General features: G+C 29.6%; 3 protein-coding genes across 3 annotated transcripts in view; 2 read left to right on the top strand and 1 right to left on the bottom strand.

Annotated features, from left to right (window-relative positions):
• The first annotated feature begins 5,027 nt into the window (after positions 1-5,027).
• Positions 5,028-7,579, top strand: LOC149886826 (uncharacterized). Its single transcript, XM_090090172.1, has 2 exons — positions 5,028-5,204; positions 5,602-7,579. The coding sequence occupies exons 1-2, from the start codon at positions 5,156-5,158 to the stop codon at positions 7,401-7,403; spliced, it is 1,851 nt and encodes a 616-aa protein (XP_089946298.1). The 5' UTR covers positions 5,028-5,155; the 3' UTR covers positions 7,404-7,579.
• A 2,007-nt stretch (positions 7,580-9,586) lies between these two features.
• LOC145189887 (ras suppressor protein 1-like) lies at positions 9,587-13,830 on the top strand. The gene is made up of 9 exons (XM_090090173.1): positions 9,587-9,763; positions 10,477-10,527; positions 10,764-10,831; positions 11,033-11,085; positions 11,304-11,422; positions 11,565-11,647; positions 11,729-11,843; positions 12,185-12,317; positions 12,576-13,830. The coding sequence occupies exons 1-9, from the start codon at positions 9,646-9,648 to the stop codon at positions 12,655-12,657; spliced, it is 822 nt and encodes a 273-aa protein (XP_089946299.1). The 5' UTR covers positions 9,587-9,645; the 3' UTR covers positions 12,658-13,830.
• The window catches only part of LOC145189888 (uncharacterized), a 1,028-nt gene continuing 171 nt past the window's right edge, over positions 13,319-14,175 (bottom strand). The window contains exons 1-2 of the mRNA XM_080066588.2: positions 13,896-14,175; positions 13,319-13,797 (exon numbers count right to left, since the gene is read on the bottom strand). The exon at positions 13,896-14,175 is cut by the window's right edge and continues 171 nt beyond it. Of these exons, the coding sequence (XP_079922714.2) occupies positions 13,319-13,797; positions 13,896-13,944 (528 nt within the window). The 5' untranslated portion in view covers positions 13,945-14,175. The remainder of the gene's footprint in view (positions 13,798-13,895) is intronic.

The following is a 14,175-nucleotide window of genomic DNA, read 5'->3' as shown; positions in this document are numbered from 1 at the left end:
GCTTCGAGCTTCTTTTGAATTTTTCAAAAATAAAAAGGTGAAAACCATAATATATTTGTCGTATGTGTTAATTTGTATGTAAATTTTAGCACATGTAACACATTTGCGCTGTTTTTAAGATAATTGATGTGTATATAATATTTTTTGTCCTTTGTAGTAATGGAAAATATGCATGTTTGTATCGTTCTGTTAAATGTGTTTGTATCGTTCTGTTAAATATGATTGTATCGTTCTGTTAAATACTTCTAATACTATTTATTCATAAACCTTTGATCAATTCACATTGTGCAGTAGGCATAAAACTTGAATAGTTTTGTGGGTGTAGAATTAGTTTTTAAATAAATGCGATTATTGATTGTATTAGTTTATTTAACTGTTATTATAAACTTCGTTGTGGCTTAAAAAAAAAAATGTTTTTGAAGCATAATTTACTTCTTATTTTAGACGTTTACATAAATCAAACTCTACGCATAAAATTCAGGCTGAAGTTGTACCGCTAAAATGTAAACAAATATTTTATTCAGAAGCTTGAAATCTGTTATTTTAAGAAAACACAGAAGACATAGAAGTCACAATCTTGGAACCCAAAAGAAATTTTATTTAAAATTTCCTTGGAAATTAAAAAAAAAACTTTTAAAATAAAATTTCTTTCGAGTTAAAATTTTAAATGTTGTCAAAAACTTAAGGTGGCTTCTTTAACTGAAACTTAATTTCACTTCCAAGAGTGAAACTTAATTTCACTTCCAAGAGTGAAAATGAATTTCACTTCCAAGAGTGAAAATGAATTTCACTTCCAAGAGTGAAACTTAATTTCACTTCCAAGAGTGAAACTTAATTTCACTTCCAAGAGTGAAACTTCATTTCACTTCCAAGAGTGAAAATGAATTTCACTTCCAAGAGTGAAACTTCATTTCACTTCCAAGAGTGAAACTTAATTTCACTTCCAAGAGTGAAAATGAATTTCACTTCCAAGAGTGAAAATGAATTTCACTTCCAAGAGTGAAAATGAATTTCACTTCCAAGAGTGAAAATGAATTTCACTTCCAAGAGTGAAAATGAATTTCACTTCCAAGAGTGAAACTTAATTTCACTTCCAAGAGTGAAACTTAATTTCACTTCCAAGAGTGAAAATGAATTTCACTTCCAAGAGTGAAACTTCATTTCACTTCCAAGAGTGAAAATGAATTTCACTTCCAAGAGTGAAACTTAATTTCACTTCCAAGAGTGAAAATGAATTTCACTTCCAAGAGTGAAAATGAATTTCACTTCCAAGAGTGAAACTTAATTTCACTTCCAAGAGTGAAAATGAATTTCACTTCCAAGAGTGAAAATGAATTTTAAAAAAATTATTAAATTTTAACTGCACGAAGAGTTAAAACCGATGTAAAGAATTTTCTACCACTTTTCTGCTATTTTTCTTTAGATCTAGAATTAACTTTTTTACAAAAGTTATATTAAATAAATAAATAATAATAAAAACAATACTAATACTAATAATAAAAAATCTATTATGACTATCATATATCCTAGCAGCATTGCATGTTGCTACAATTTAATTTTATATGGAATTTTTTAATGCGCGTTCGTGCTCGAATACTTGCATTATAAAATGAATATGCGCGTTCATCGATAAAATAAATTTTCCTTGTTTACTTTTAATAAAATGTTTTTAAAAAATTTGATACGAACTCAAGTATCATTTTTAAAGATTAAAATTCTGAAAAAATAGAAGCGTATCGGACAAACGAATTACAAACCAGCAAAATTACATTACAAAACCCGTCAATGTTTTTTTAGAGGCTCTAAAAGTAATTTTCAGTTGGTCATTTGCATTTAGCAGTTTCTTGGTTCGTTGGTTAAAATTTAATTTATTTCGTAATCTTTTCGCTGAGCCGCACAGTGAGTTAGAAAGGTAAAAAAACTATACAACCTTCAGATATACACATGTGATACATCAATACAAGTACTTTTGGGCCAGAAAATCAAAATTTGTTATTAGAAATAACTTTTACGCGTACCTGAGACGCGTATTTTGAGCGTGTACACGTTTCAGTGCCACCTAGGTGCGCAAATAATGATTTAAATAAAAAATTTGGATTCCTCAATCTCAAATACCATATTGAACCACGTATACAATATGTACCACATATTTTTAAAATAAACTTTACGTGTATCTAAGCGCGTAATTAGGAGTCCAAAAAAATTTGGGTTCCTAAAACCAAAACGTGCATATATACTAATTAAAACAAAAGATTTGGATATAAAAAACCAAAATACCATATTATCTTATCTAAGTATTCCATGATCAAATCAAAAAAAAAGAAAAAAGAATTATTAGCAAAAACAGCTTTATTTTGTTATTACGTCATTAAAAAAGACGAAGTGGTTTTCCATTTTCAGACTTGTAGTTTTTGAAACTAAATGCGTTTAATAAAACTAATATTTTCAGAGGTTACCTTCTGCTACTTCTAACTTTTAACCTCAAACTCAACAAACCAATTCAGGTTTAAATTTATCTTCATATCTGATAAAAACTCTTTCGCTTCTTTCTTATATTCACGGTGCATAGGAACATGCTCTAAGACCTTGCAACACATCCCCAGAAATTCTTTTTTTGCTTATCATCAGAAAACATTTCGTCATTCAAAAAATATGAACAACAACCTTTTTTAGTGGTGGCCTGGGGAGAAATCACATTTTTTAGGAGAGTGCCCAGGAATTTTGTTGTTCAAGATAGGTAACTAAGAGGCATGGGGCATACTCAAATTTCTAGTATGTTGATACTGGGGTCGAATGAAGATGACTTGCAAAAAATTAGGGTAATTGGAGCTAAACCAATCCCCCCGATCCCTAACTGCCCTCTTCCTAGAACTAGGTCTCCTTTAATCATAAATTTATTTTTTATACTATCATAAAATAGATCGAAATTCATCTACAGACTTCAAACTTCATCAAAAAATCGGTTTTTAGGAGCCATGCTCTAGGAGAGGGTTATTTGGGGTCGAGTAGGGTTTGCAACCATCACTTATTACATAAAAAAAAAAATTTCTGGTCATTATGGTTTGATATTTTACATTATGATTGATATTTTACATTTCAAAATCATACAAAACATTTGTTCATAGGAGATTTTACTCTTTGAAAACTATATTCCTGCAAATAAAAAGCTACTTTAAAAGTGCTTTTAGTTGTAAGCAACAACCGCGTTTTTTAGCGCCTCTACCCAGCAAACATCGAGTCTAAAAAAGATGTCTTTTAGAGGTATAAAAAACGTCTAATACGTCTAAAAGACGTATTTAAGACGTCTTTTTTAGACTAAATGTTTGCTGGGTATATAGTTTGGGCTGTGCTCTCCAACTTTTCTCATTCCCCAAAATTGATTGAAATCCTGATGAATGGATTCGAGAGCTTGTTCGGTCAGTAACACTTAAGCCTATAGAATACAGGAAGTACAAAAGAAATGCTAGTTTATTTAACAAATATATTTGTTGTAATTTATGCAAATTTTACAATTCAACTGTTGAAATAGAGTATTTAATTACTAACATTATAAATTATTTTTTATCAAACTTTAAAGTTATTTAACATACTGAAGACTCCACCTTTCATGTCAATAAATTCGATAATATGTTGTTCAACTATGTGTACCTTCAAAGGAATTGTAGCCCTTAGATTTCTATAGCTCGTAGAGAACTCCTCTAAAACTTTGACATGTGGAGCTTAATGATTTTCCAAAACAACCATAGACTATTTTTTCAAAATCTCTAAGTACGTAAGTAGTAACCCAAATATATTAACTTGGCTACGGAAACTCCAAGACTAGGCTTCTGAAAAAAACATACAGAGATTTTTTTATGAAATTTGAAATCTGTCGATGAATTTTGATCTAGTTTATGAACATGGAGATGTTCATAAACAGAATTGTAGAAAATGATTCAAATTATTTTGACAAGTATAATCATGATACTAATAAAAAATTTACTATTTTAAAAAATCGAGGTGGTCTTTGGTTCATATCATGTGATGCTTTGTCACTATTTAAAATAGCAGGAATAGCATTTAGAAAATCAATAAAAGTTTTAAGTAAAAATGTTGACTGCAGAGTTGCTTCAAGATGTTGGAGTTTTATCTCACTCACAAAAATTTGCAATTTTTCTTCTACCAAAGTATCTGAAGAATTGTCTCTCAATCTTCTAGACCATCTTTTAACTCTTTATATTTGTGTTTGCTCATTTTCCTATTCAAAGGACCTTGTAAATTTGCATAAAACCAAATCTAAGAACAAAAGAACAAATTCGTTAAGAAAAGAAATCAAGAAAGGAACTTTGAATTCCACTGAACTCCACTGAATAGTTTAAATAAAAAATAGACATTAGAAAAGGCTATTTTCATAGCCATAAATGTCATTAAAAACATATTCTTGCATAGGAACTATATTGCAGCATGATGGAGAGATGCAATGATTAATAAAGTGAAAACCAAATGAAGTTAAGTAACTCCTTATTTTAAGTATCAAATGCTATATAATTAAAAGTAGTTTAATAGTTATTTATTTTTATTATTTTATTAAAATAGATTTATTAAAATAACTTTGAAATAAATAATGTTAAGAATTTTATTTTAGCCTATCCTTAGCATAGCCTAAGATCAGTCACTTTTAACAACTTAACCATCCCACAAAAACAGACAACTTAACATGGAACAAATTCCATTACATATCAGTGTATCCTTTCTTAGAACACCCTTCCGTACACCCTAAAAACAGATTTTATCCTTAGATCCAAGAATCTGTTCCTAAAGTCACTCCATTATTTTTACCTAAAAAGTTACGCTTAACTTTATTCTTTACCTCTATAACTTTTTTCTTTATGTACATTTCGTCAGGTTAGAATTATTTTGTTCTATCTCGAAATTTGAAAAAAATGAGTTTATACCTTTTTCTCTTTTTTTGTTATATTTTCTTTCTAACTGTATTACTTTTAAAATTGAAAAAAAAAACTAAATAGTGTCAAATTAGGTGTAACCGATTGTTCTATGTGCAAAAAAGCGATAGTTATTAATGTTATTTTGTTCTATTTCCAACAACCAATAAAATTGTTTATAAATCGCATAAAATAACACGTGTTCTTGTTTATTTCCTCTTTAAAATTTTAAAATGGCGGAAAATATTAATGTAGGTCTTGGAGTAATAAACCAAAATACAGGTATTTTCTTATATATTCTAGTGCTAATCGGCTTTTTTTAGTATTAATAAAAATTCAGCACATTATTTTAGTTGGAAATGTGTTATCATCTTATTAGAACCTCACGGATTCTCTTGTATATGTGACATATGCACTAGTGTGTGTATGTTGCATATATAACAGAATCCGTGAGGTTCTAATAAGATAACACATTTTATATATATATATATATATATATATATATATATATATATATATATATATATATATATATATATATATAATCATTATTACACGTTGTATATGCTAAATAAATTAAGACTCAAATGTAAATGAATTGCTTCATATGTGGAAGAAATTATCTTATTTTTACCTATTTGCATTGTATAACTTTTTTAGGTTTCATTTTTATTTTTAGTTTACACACAACAAGCTAATATCATGGTTACTCCCTATGTTTCAACACATCCTTCAATTGGTGGTCAACTGCGATTACCTCTGCATGGTGGAAAAACGAGAAAACGTCAGGCAAACTGTTATAACTGGAAACAGTCAAAAAGAAAGCGACTTAGGCAATCAGGAAAAGAATATATAAATACCAAGGGCAAGGTTATTCAACCAAAAAGTATTAAAAATAAAAAAGATTGTGGAAATTGTTGCAAGTTTAAGTGTTCCATGAAAATTTCAGAAGACGAGAGAAAAAAATTATTTAATGGACTCTGGGGAATGTCTCAGATTGAAAAGCAACACTTTTTTAGTAAAACTACTGAGCGATTAGATAAAAAAACGACTCAGATCAGTAAAGTTAGCAAATCAAGAAGAAAATATACTTATTTTTACAATTTCTTTGTTGATGATGTCAAACATCGTGTATGTAAGGTGTTTTATTTGTCTACATTAGACATCAGCAGCAGGCAAATATCATACTATCATGAAAATAAGCTTGAAACTGGTATTCCTGCCCCTACAAAATGGGGGAAACATTGTAAAAAAAAAGTTCTTGAAATGACTAAACAGAGTATAGAAAACCATATTAACTTGTTTCCACGAGTTGAGTCACATTATTGTCGAAGCATTTCCTGCAAACAATACTTTGATGGTTCATTAAATTTGAAAAAACTTTATGATTTGTATTTAACATATTGCACTCAATATAAAATTTTACCAGCAAAGGAATGTATGTACCGCAATATTTTTAACACCAAATTTAATATTGAATTTCAAAAGCCAAAAAAAGATCTCTGTGATACATGCTACCAATTTTGTATTATTGAAAATGCAAGTGAAGAACAAATCCAAAAGTATAACAAGCACATTGCATCAAAAAATGAAACAAAGATCGAGAAAGATAAGGATCGAAAGTTGAAGTCCCCTACCACAACCATAGTTTGTATTGATCTACAAAATGTCTTGAGCTTGCCAAAAAGTAACGTGGGAAATTTCTTTTATAAAAGAAAGCTCAGTTGTTATAATTTAACAGGTTACTCTTCGCTGAACAAAAAAGCATATTGTGTATTATGGCATGAAGGTATGTCTGGTCGTTCAGGTAACGATATTGCCAGTGCTGTGATATGTATGCTAAATCAAGTTTACAAGGATCTTCCTAATATTGACAAGTTTTTACTTTGGTTTGATTCTTGTGTTCCACAAAATAGAAACAGTCATATGTCAGCTGCATTGCGTGAGTTTCTTATTAATCATCCAAATATTAAAATCATTGAACAAAAGTATTGTGAGCCAGGGCATAGCTCCATTCAAGAATGTGATAATATACATAGTCAGATTGAGAAATCATTACATTCGGCAGAAATATTCAGCCCTCCCGAGTTGGTAAAAGCAATGTTGAATGTTAACCAACGTAAACCATTTTTTGTATACCAAATGCAAAAAAAGGACATTAAAAATTTCTCAAAAATTGCCTGTCTTATGAACTACAAAAAGGTTCCATACTTTAATGTCAAAACACTTGTATATAGGTCTAATGCTCCTGGTCATGTGTATTTCAAGAATCGTTTTACAGATATTTATAAGGAGGTACGGCTGTCTAAGCCAAAAAACACTAGAGGATCAGGAAGTAATCTTGAAGAACCATCAATTCCATCGGCATCTTGTTTTCGACATAATATTAAAATTTCTAGTGAGAAAGTAAAAGACATTGTTTCTATGTACCCATACATGCCAGCTGTAGATGTTTGTTTCTATAAAACATTATTTCAGTAGTTTTTTTTCAACTCTTCATCCGGAAACAAGTTTTATTTTAATTGTTTTATTTATATACTTTAGTTATGTTATGCAACATTCAGTTTTATTTTGTATAAGGTTCATTCAAACTGTTATTAACATGTTATTCGTATTAAAAACTTTGTTTATTTTCAATAAATCTTTTTAGATAGAAATGATTTTCTTTAAATAATATAGCTCTTGTTAAAAGCTGCCCATCCTTCCAGAAGCAATATCAGTTGAATTCTGTCAAAGTAGCAATAAGAAAGCTAATTATATCATCCCATCCATTTAAGGTTTCCAACAAAGTGTTTTAGGTTTCTATATTTGCGTTTAAATCCCTAAGTTAAAAGTAATTTGTTGAAATTCATTTGCTTTTCGCAAAACGTTTAAATTGTATTTACTAAAATATGGAGATAGCACAAAATAATATTAACGCGAAATGTATCTATCGAAATTATCTCCAAACAGTGTCGGGCCATAATAGCAATTTGAGCAACTTACTTTTTTTTTCAAAACAAATAATTTTTTTTAGAATACAGGCAAGTATTGAAAAAAGTTTTCATTAATGAAAAATATATCGCCAATTCTACTGCATTACAGTGTAAAACTTCAACTTGATTTATCTCAGTTTAAACAAATGCAGAGTTAGAACAAAATAATTCTAACCTGACGATTTTATAATTTTTTATTTGTGTATGTGTGTATATATGTATGTACATGTGAATATATTATAATAACTATTTGACCTATATTTTAACTCTTTTAAAAGTCTATTTTATAAGTGTTACTTATAAACTTTTGTTCTACTTTTACTATGTGACTAGTTTATTTCTTATGTTTTTCTCTTGTCTATTCTTTATATTATTTAGGTCACTGCGTTTTGTTAGTGAATTACTACTTGCAATTACCTGTGTTTTTTGTAACATCCTTAACACGAAATATATTGATATTGATTGATTGATTGATTAAACTACACTAAAAACAAATATTTGATTTTTTAACATTTTTTTACTAGACGACCACCTTAAAAATAGTAATTTTGACAACAGTGACAAAGAACGCGAAGGGGATAAGTAAAGTTTCAAGACGCTAAGTTGATGGCGTTGGTGGCGTTATTTGAACGAAGAAGCCAAAAACTGAATTGATTCTTGGATTACCTCAAAAGATGAGAAGTTTTTTCAACGCAGAACCCATGTGCTGCTTGATAGATGGAGAATAGTCGTTGTCAACGATGGCCATTACTTTGAATAAATTCAAATTCATCAATCTCTCTGAATAAAGATTAAAAGTTACAAAAAACGCTCTCAAAAGTTGTTTTTACCCCCAATAATTAAATTAAATTTATTTCAAAAGACTTATAGAAGTTTGTAAGTAATTTGTAAACATCGTCGTTGACTGAAAAAACCTAACGTCGACATTTAGCGAATTGCTCAAGAATGTCGTGATTTACGATTGGCGAATTTTTATTTTATCAGTAATCAATTTAAAGAGCAGGGTTCATAGACTACATTAACAAAGTAATATTTACTTGTAGGGTGATCGCCTAAGTATTGCTCGATACTGTGAGTAAATACGTTTTACAAAACGCCCTTCAGAAACAAGTTTTAATGACCAGAAAATAAAATAGTATTATTTGCAAATAGTATTTTAACAAAACCATATATATGTCTATATATTATCTAGCTCTATAATGATAAAACAATCAACCTCTTAATCTTTAGCTAGATTAATTATCTAGCTGGTATAAAGCTGGTAAATATGGCTTGTTCGATAGTTATAATGACTAAATTAAATTTCGTTCTATAAACTATTCTAACTATTGACAGGTTCACATCAAGTAAAGAAGTTACGAATTACAGAATTTAAAATAAAATTACAGAAGTTACAAGTTACGGAAATAAGTTTTAGTTAAAAGGTTTTGCTTTATATGAAATTGTTAATCTATGTAAAAAGTGGTTCAAATTTTATGCATGTGAGTCTGTTTAGAACATGTCCTATGACAGCATACACCCTACAGTAATATTTGTTCACTTTATGCCAATTGAACTCTTATATTTGCATTACAACAAATTAGGATAATTTATCAAATAATTTTTTTTTGTTATAACTTTATACTATTGTCAATTTTTATGCATAATCATGATTATGTTCTAAATGAAAAGAAATCAAAAAGGAATTCAAATAGCAACAATGTATTACAGTTTATATTAACTATTAAGGTGGAAGCAAATAAATTACAATGTCTGGAAGCTCAAAGTCTGTAAAGAAAGCAATTGAGGAAGCTCAAAGCAAAGATTTTGAGGAGTTAGATTTGCAAGATCGAGGGATGTCTACATTAGTTGACTTTCCACAATTAAGTAAGTCAACTTTTTTTAAATACATTTCTTTTAACCTACCTATTTTCATATGTTACAAATTTACAGAATTACAAAGGGTTATTATAGGTTGTAAGAAGTTTTGATCACTTTATCAATTCAAAGTTGTTTAATATTTACTGTCTTATAAAATTTATAGACTCACTAATTTAGGTCACACTTTTAACTTTTTTTTACCAATATCAAAAATAGGAAAAATAAAATACTTTTTTTAACTTTTTACATTTTTAATTATTTTTTACACGACAAATATACAAAAACTTAACTTCTCCAACTGAAATTACAAGTTTAAAAAATAAAAGTACAACTATTTAAAGTGAATGGTAATAGAGACTTCAGCAGAGCTTTACAGGTGTCCTTCTTTTAAACGAAGAGAAATAAAGTTAACTTTTTTCTGAATGCTCTGTATTTAATCATTATTATTGATGTTGAGTAATTTCATGGTTTAAGTAATGTCATGACTTCATGTACAGATTTGAAATAGATATAAATGTTATTAATATGGCTGCTGTTTTTCACCAATGAATTCAAAAATGTTTTGTCTCCATTTTGTATGAGGGTTTGGTTTGATCTTTTCTTGTTTTCATTTTAACATTAAATCTAATTTTATCCAAAGCAGTTTTGATGTTCTAAAGCATCAAAGGTTTCTTTTAATATTAAGAAATAGTATTTTATGTCATGCTTGTATTTTTTAGTGCAGCTACGGAACTTAACTATTCTTACATTGAGTCACAATCGATTGCAAAGTAAGTCTATCTAAATGTATATTTTGTTTAGAGTTCTATTATTAACAACTTCTAATCATAAAAAATCCATCAATATCTAACAATGCAATCCAAAAAGTTGTAAAAAGAAGATTTCATCTTTTTTAAAGTTGTCTTTTTTCTAAATTTAAAAAATGTGATTTTTATTGAGGAGAATATTTCTGTATTCTACATTTCAGTCTATTGCATTTTTTTTTTTTTTTTTTTGCTAATTTTAGAGATACCTGATACTATATCCAACTTGACTAGCTTGGAGAATTTAAACTTATTCAACAATGAGTTAGAGGTGAGTGAGTTTATTTCTATTTTTAGCTTGTATTTTTTATTTCCTATTTCGTTGGCGTAATGGCATATTGAGAGTTTACTCTTTTTCAATTGATTTAATGGTTAGAAGTTAGATGCATAATTGTACAGCTGACAAGTATAAAATATCTCTTAACAAAAAAGGCTGAATAAAAAAATTTGGTGTTATAAACTTTTATTTTAGATGTTGCCAACTACTCTTTGTAACTTACCAAAGTTAAAGTTCTTGAATTGTGGGTAAGAGGACTTTTGTATTATTATATAATTTACAATCAAAACCATATATTGTTTCTTGTTGTTGTGTTGTTGTAGGATAGCAATTTGTGCTAATCAAGTATTTAAACATGCACATGTTGTGTAAATGTAATATAAATGTAATGCCTATTATGTAAATATCTATCTGTATCAAAGTATTCTGCAATTTCTTGATTTGAAATTCTTTAACTTTAAATTAGTATTAACAAGTTAAAAGAATTACCAAAAGGTTTTGGAGCATGTCCTCAGCTTGAAGTTCTTGATCTTACATATAATGAATTAAATGACAATTCTTTCCCTGGAAATTTCTTTTATTTGGGTGCGGAGAGTTTTTTTAATATTTTATTAAACTTTTATCTAACTTGTGTTTGTGTTACTTTTGTTTTGTTATCTTTTGCTTAATTTGTAACTACATTATGATATTCATAGTCAAATGATAGTCTTATTTTAAAAAATTTCAGCTCCTTTGCGTGCACTGTATTTGGGGGACAATGAATTTGAAGTACTTCCTCCAGCTATCAAGAATCTGACCAACTTGCAAGTGGTGGGTAGCTCATGCAATTTGTATGTTCTTTAGTGTGATGTTTTTATCATGTGCAATAATTGAATCTTCTCTTTTTTTAAGTTGGTAGTTAGAGACAATGACCTAATCAGTATTCCAAAAGAAATGGGGGAATTGACAAAGCTTAAAGAGCTTCATATACAAAACAACCGGTTGCAAGTGTTACCTGTTGAGATCGGTAAATGTTATAGTAATTTTTAAAAATAAATTACACTACAGAGGTAGATTGCATAAATATCAGATGTTCTGTAACAATTTTGTCAGAGATCTCTTCTCTAAAGTTACTTTGTTTTTCATCTTTTAATTTTGATAACAAATAGTTCTAAATAATCTTATTGCATTAAAGACACGGTTCTTTAATGCAATAAGATTATTACAAACTGTGGCATGGATTGATGACTATCCATGCCACGGTTTGTTTGCTACCTGTTTAAATGAACGCCCATCTGGTCAGGTTGTTGTTAGTTAATTTTTAAATGTGATAACTGATGCTTTTTATTTTAGTATTTTCTTATTAAGGTTATTTGGATCTGATCAATCCCAAACATGTGCTTCGTGCTGACAATAACCCTTGGATTCAAGAAATAGCTGATCAGCTTGTGTTGGGTGCATCACATGTTTTAAATTATCTGAGATCTGATGCCTACAAGCGGTACTAATATCTTTTCTCTCACATTTAATCTTTTTTTATTTTGATATAATAATTGTTTCTGTTGCAAGATGGGTTTCCGTTGCTCGAATTCGCTTTTAAGCTGCAAGCTGTTTGTTCAAGCCAGTTTTGGCTCAATCACTTCTTAACGAGTTAAAAATTCTTCAATGAATTCAATAATGGAAACCCGGCTTTATAAGTAACTTTGAAGTATTTTCTCCTGATAAAATTTTATTTTTCTGTGTTTCATTTTATAACAAGTCGTTATCAAGAACATCTCGACCAGAAGCGTCCTCCTCCGCCAAAAAAAGAGCGAATCAAGACTTTAAAAAAAAAAAAGTGAGCGGAAAGAAGTCCAAAAATTTTTCATAAAACGCTCTGGTGATTGTGAAATAACTAAATTTAGCTGACTTAAGATTTAATACGCTCAAAGAAACGCAGCTGATTCGCGCCATTTTCTAAAAAGGTTTTTTTTTCTTTAAAGTTGGCTGATGTTTTATTGTTAATGGGGAAAAGTCAATAATTAATTAATGATACACCAGATATAGTTTTCTCCATTTGTTGTCCGGCCAGATATTGAAAACGCCATATCTGGTGCATCACTACTTTTAATATGACTGCTCACTTATATTTCATTTGTTTTTTTGTTTTTTTGTTTTTTTTTTTATGCTCATCTTTTTTTATGAAAAAGATTTTCCTTAAAACTAATCTCAATAATGTAGCAGCAGTAATAAAAATCCTGGTCATACCCTAAGAGAAAAATTTTATAGTCTTTTTGTACGTACTACAATTTTTTAAATTTGACATGCGTCGAATATTTATAGTGTAATTTTATTTTTAATACTACATTTTTCTTCACATAGTTACAACAGTTTAGATACAACCTTTTATTTACATGTTTATATAAAAGAATGCTTGATACATTTTAGCAATTTTTATGTACTATTTGGTACGATTGGGCGAAGGAGCCCTGTTAGCAATTATCAAGAACGGTTTTGAATTTTTCAATTAGTAACATAATCTGTAAGACGATAAACGGAACAGCATGCTGGATGGCAGTTGTATTTGCATGAAATTTCACATTCGTGCGGGCATTGTGATGTATCGGTTGGGGGTGCTGGTTTTCCGGGATATCCTCGCGCACCGGGTATACCAGCGGGGCCTGCAACTCCTTGTGGTCCAGCTGGTCCAGAAATTCCAGTTGCACCAGGATAGCCGTCTAATCCAGGCGATCCTACAGGTGCTCCAGGATATCCCGGTAATCCTACATCTCCTGGCGGACCTGGTGGGCCAGGAGGTCCTGGTGGTCCTTCGGGTCCTTGAGGCCCAACTAAACCTTGCATTCCTGGCGGTCCTTGTGGTGGTTGTGGATAATAATAGCTAATTATCGGCGGTGGAACCGGTTGACAACAGGAAGGAGGGCAACTAGGATTGCATTGAATTAAGCAATCATCACATTCCGCATCACGTTTCCAATTTTTCCCTAAACGGAAAAAGATACAATAAAATAAAGAAATGTTATGGGATATATAAGTGTATTTTTTAACAGAAAATCTTTCCCAAAAAAAAGAAAACAGTTACCAGAAACTTCTGCAAGGATTATAAGCAAAAGAAGTCCTGCTGTAATCATATTTCTAAGAATGATCTATAAAATTCTTTCTCTCGTGTCGTTACAGAATATCAAAATGAAATATCCATCAGAAGCTTAAACACCAGTAATATAAAGTTTTTTAAAAAAACGACTGAAATAAACGATGTCTCTTGAATCAAGAAAAGTTATTTCCTCTTACAACATTTTAAGATTCAACTCAACCGTAAATAGGTATTAATGTAACTAATGTGACGAAAATTTTCTTCTGTG

Source organism: Hydra viridissima, unplaced genomic scaffold (assembly GCF_058129835.1).
Source record: "Hydra viridissima isolate aposymbiotic clone 2 unplaced genomic scaffold, HvirCarnegie_v1 scaffold_6, whole genome shotgun sequence".
NCBI classification, from domain to species: Eukaryota; Metazoa; Cnidaria; class Hydrozoa; order Anthoathecata; family Hydridae; genus Hydra; species Hydra viridissima.
This window is presented reverse-complemented; position numbering and strand designations above follow the sequence as displayed.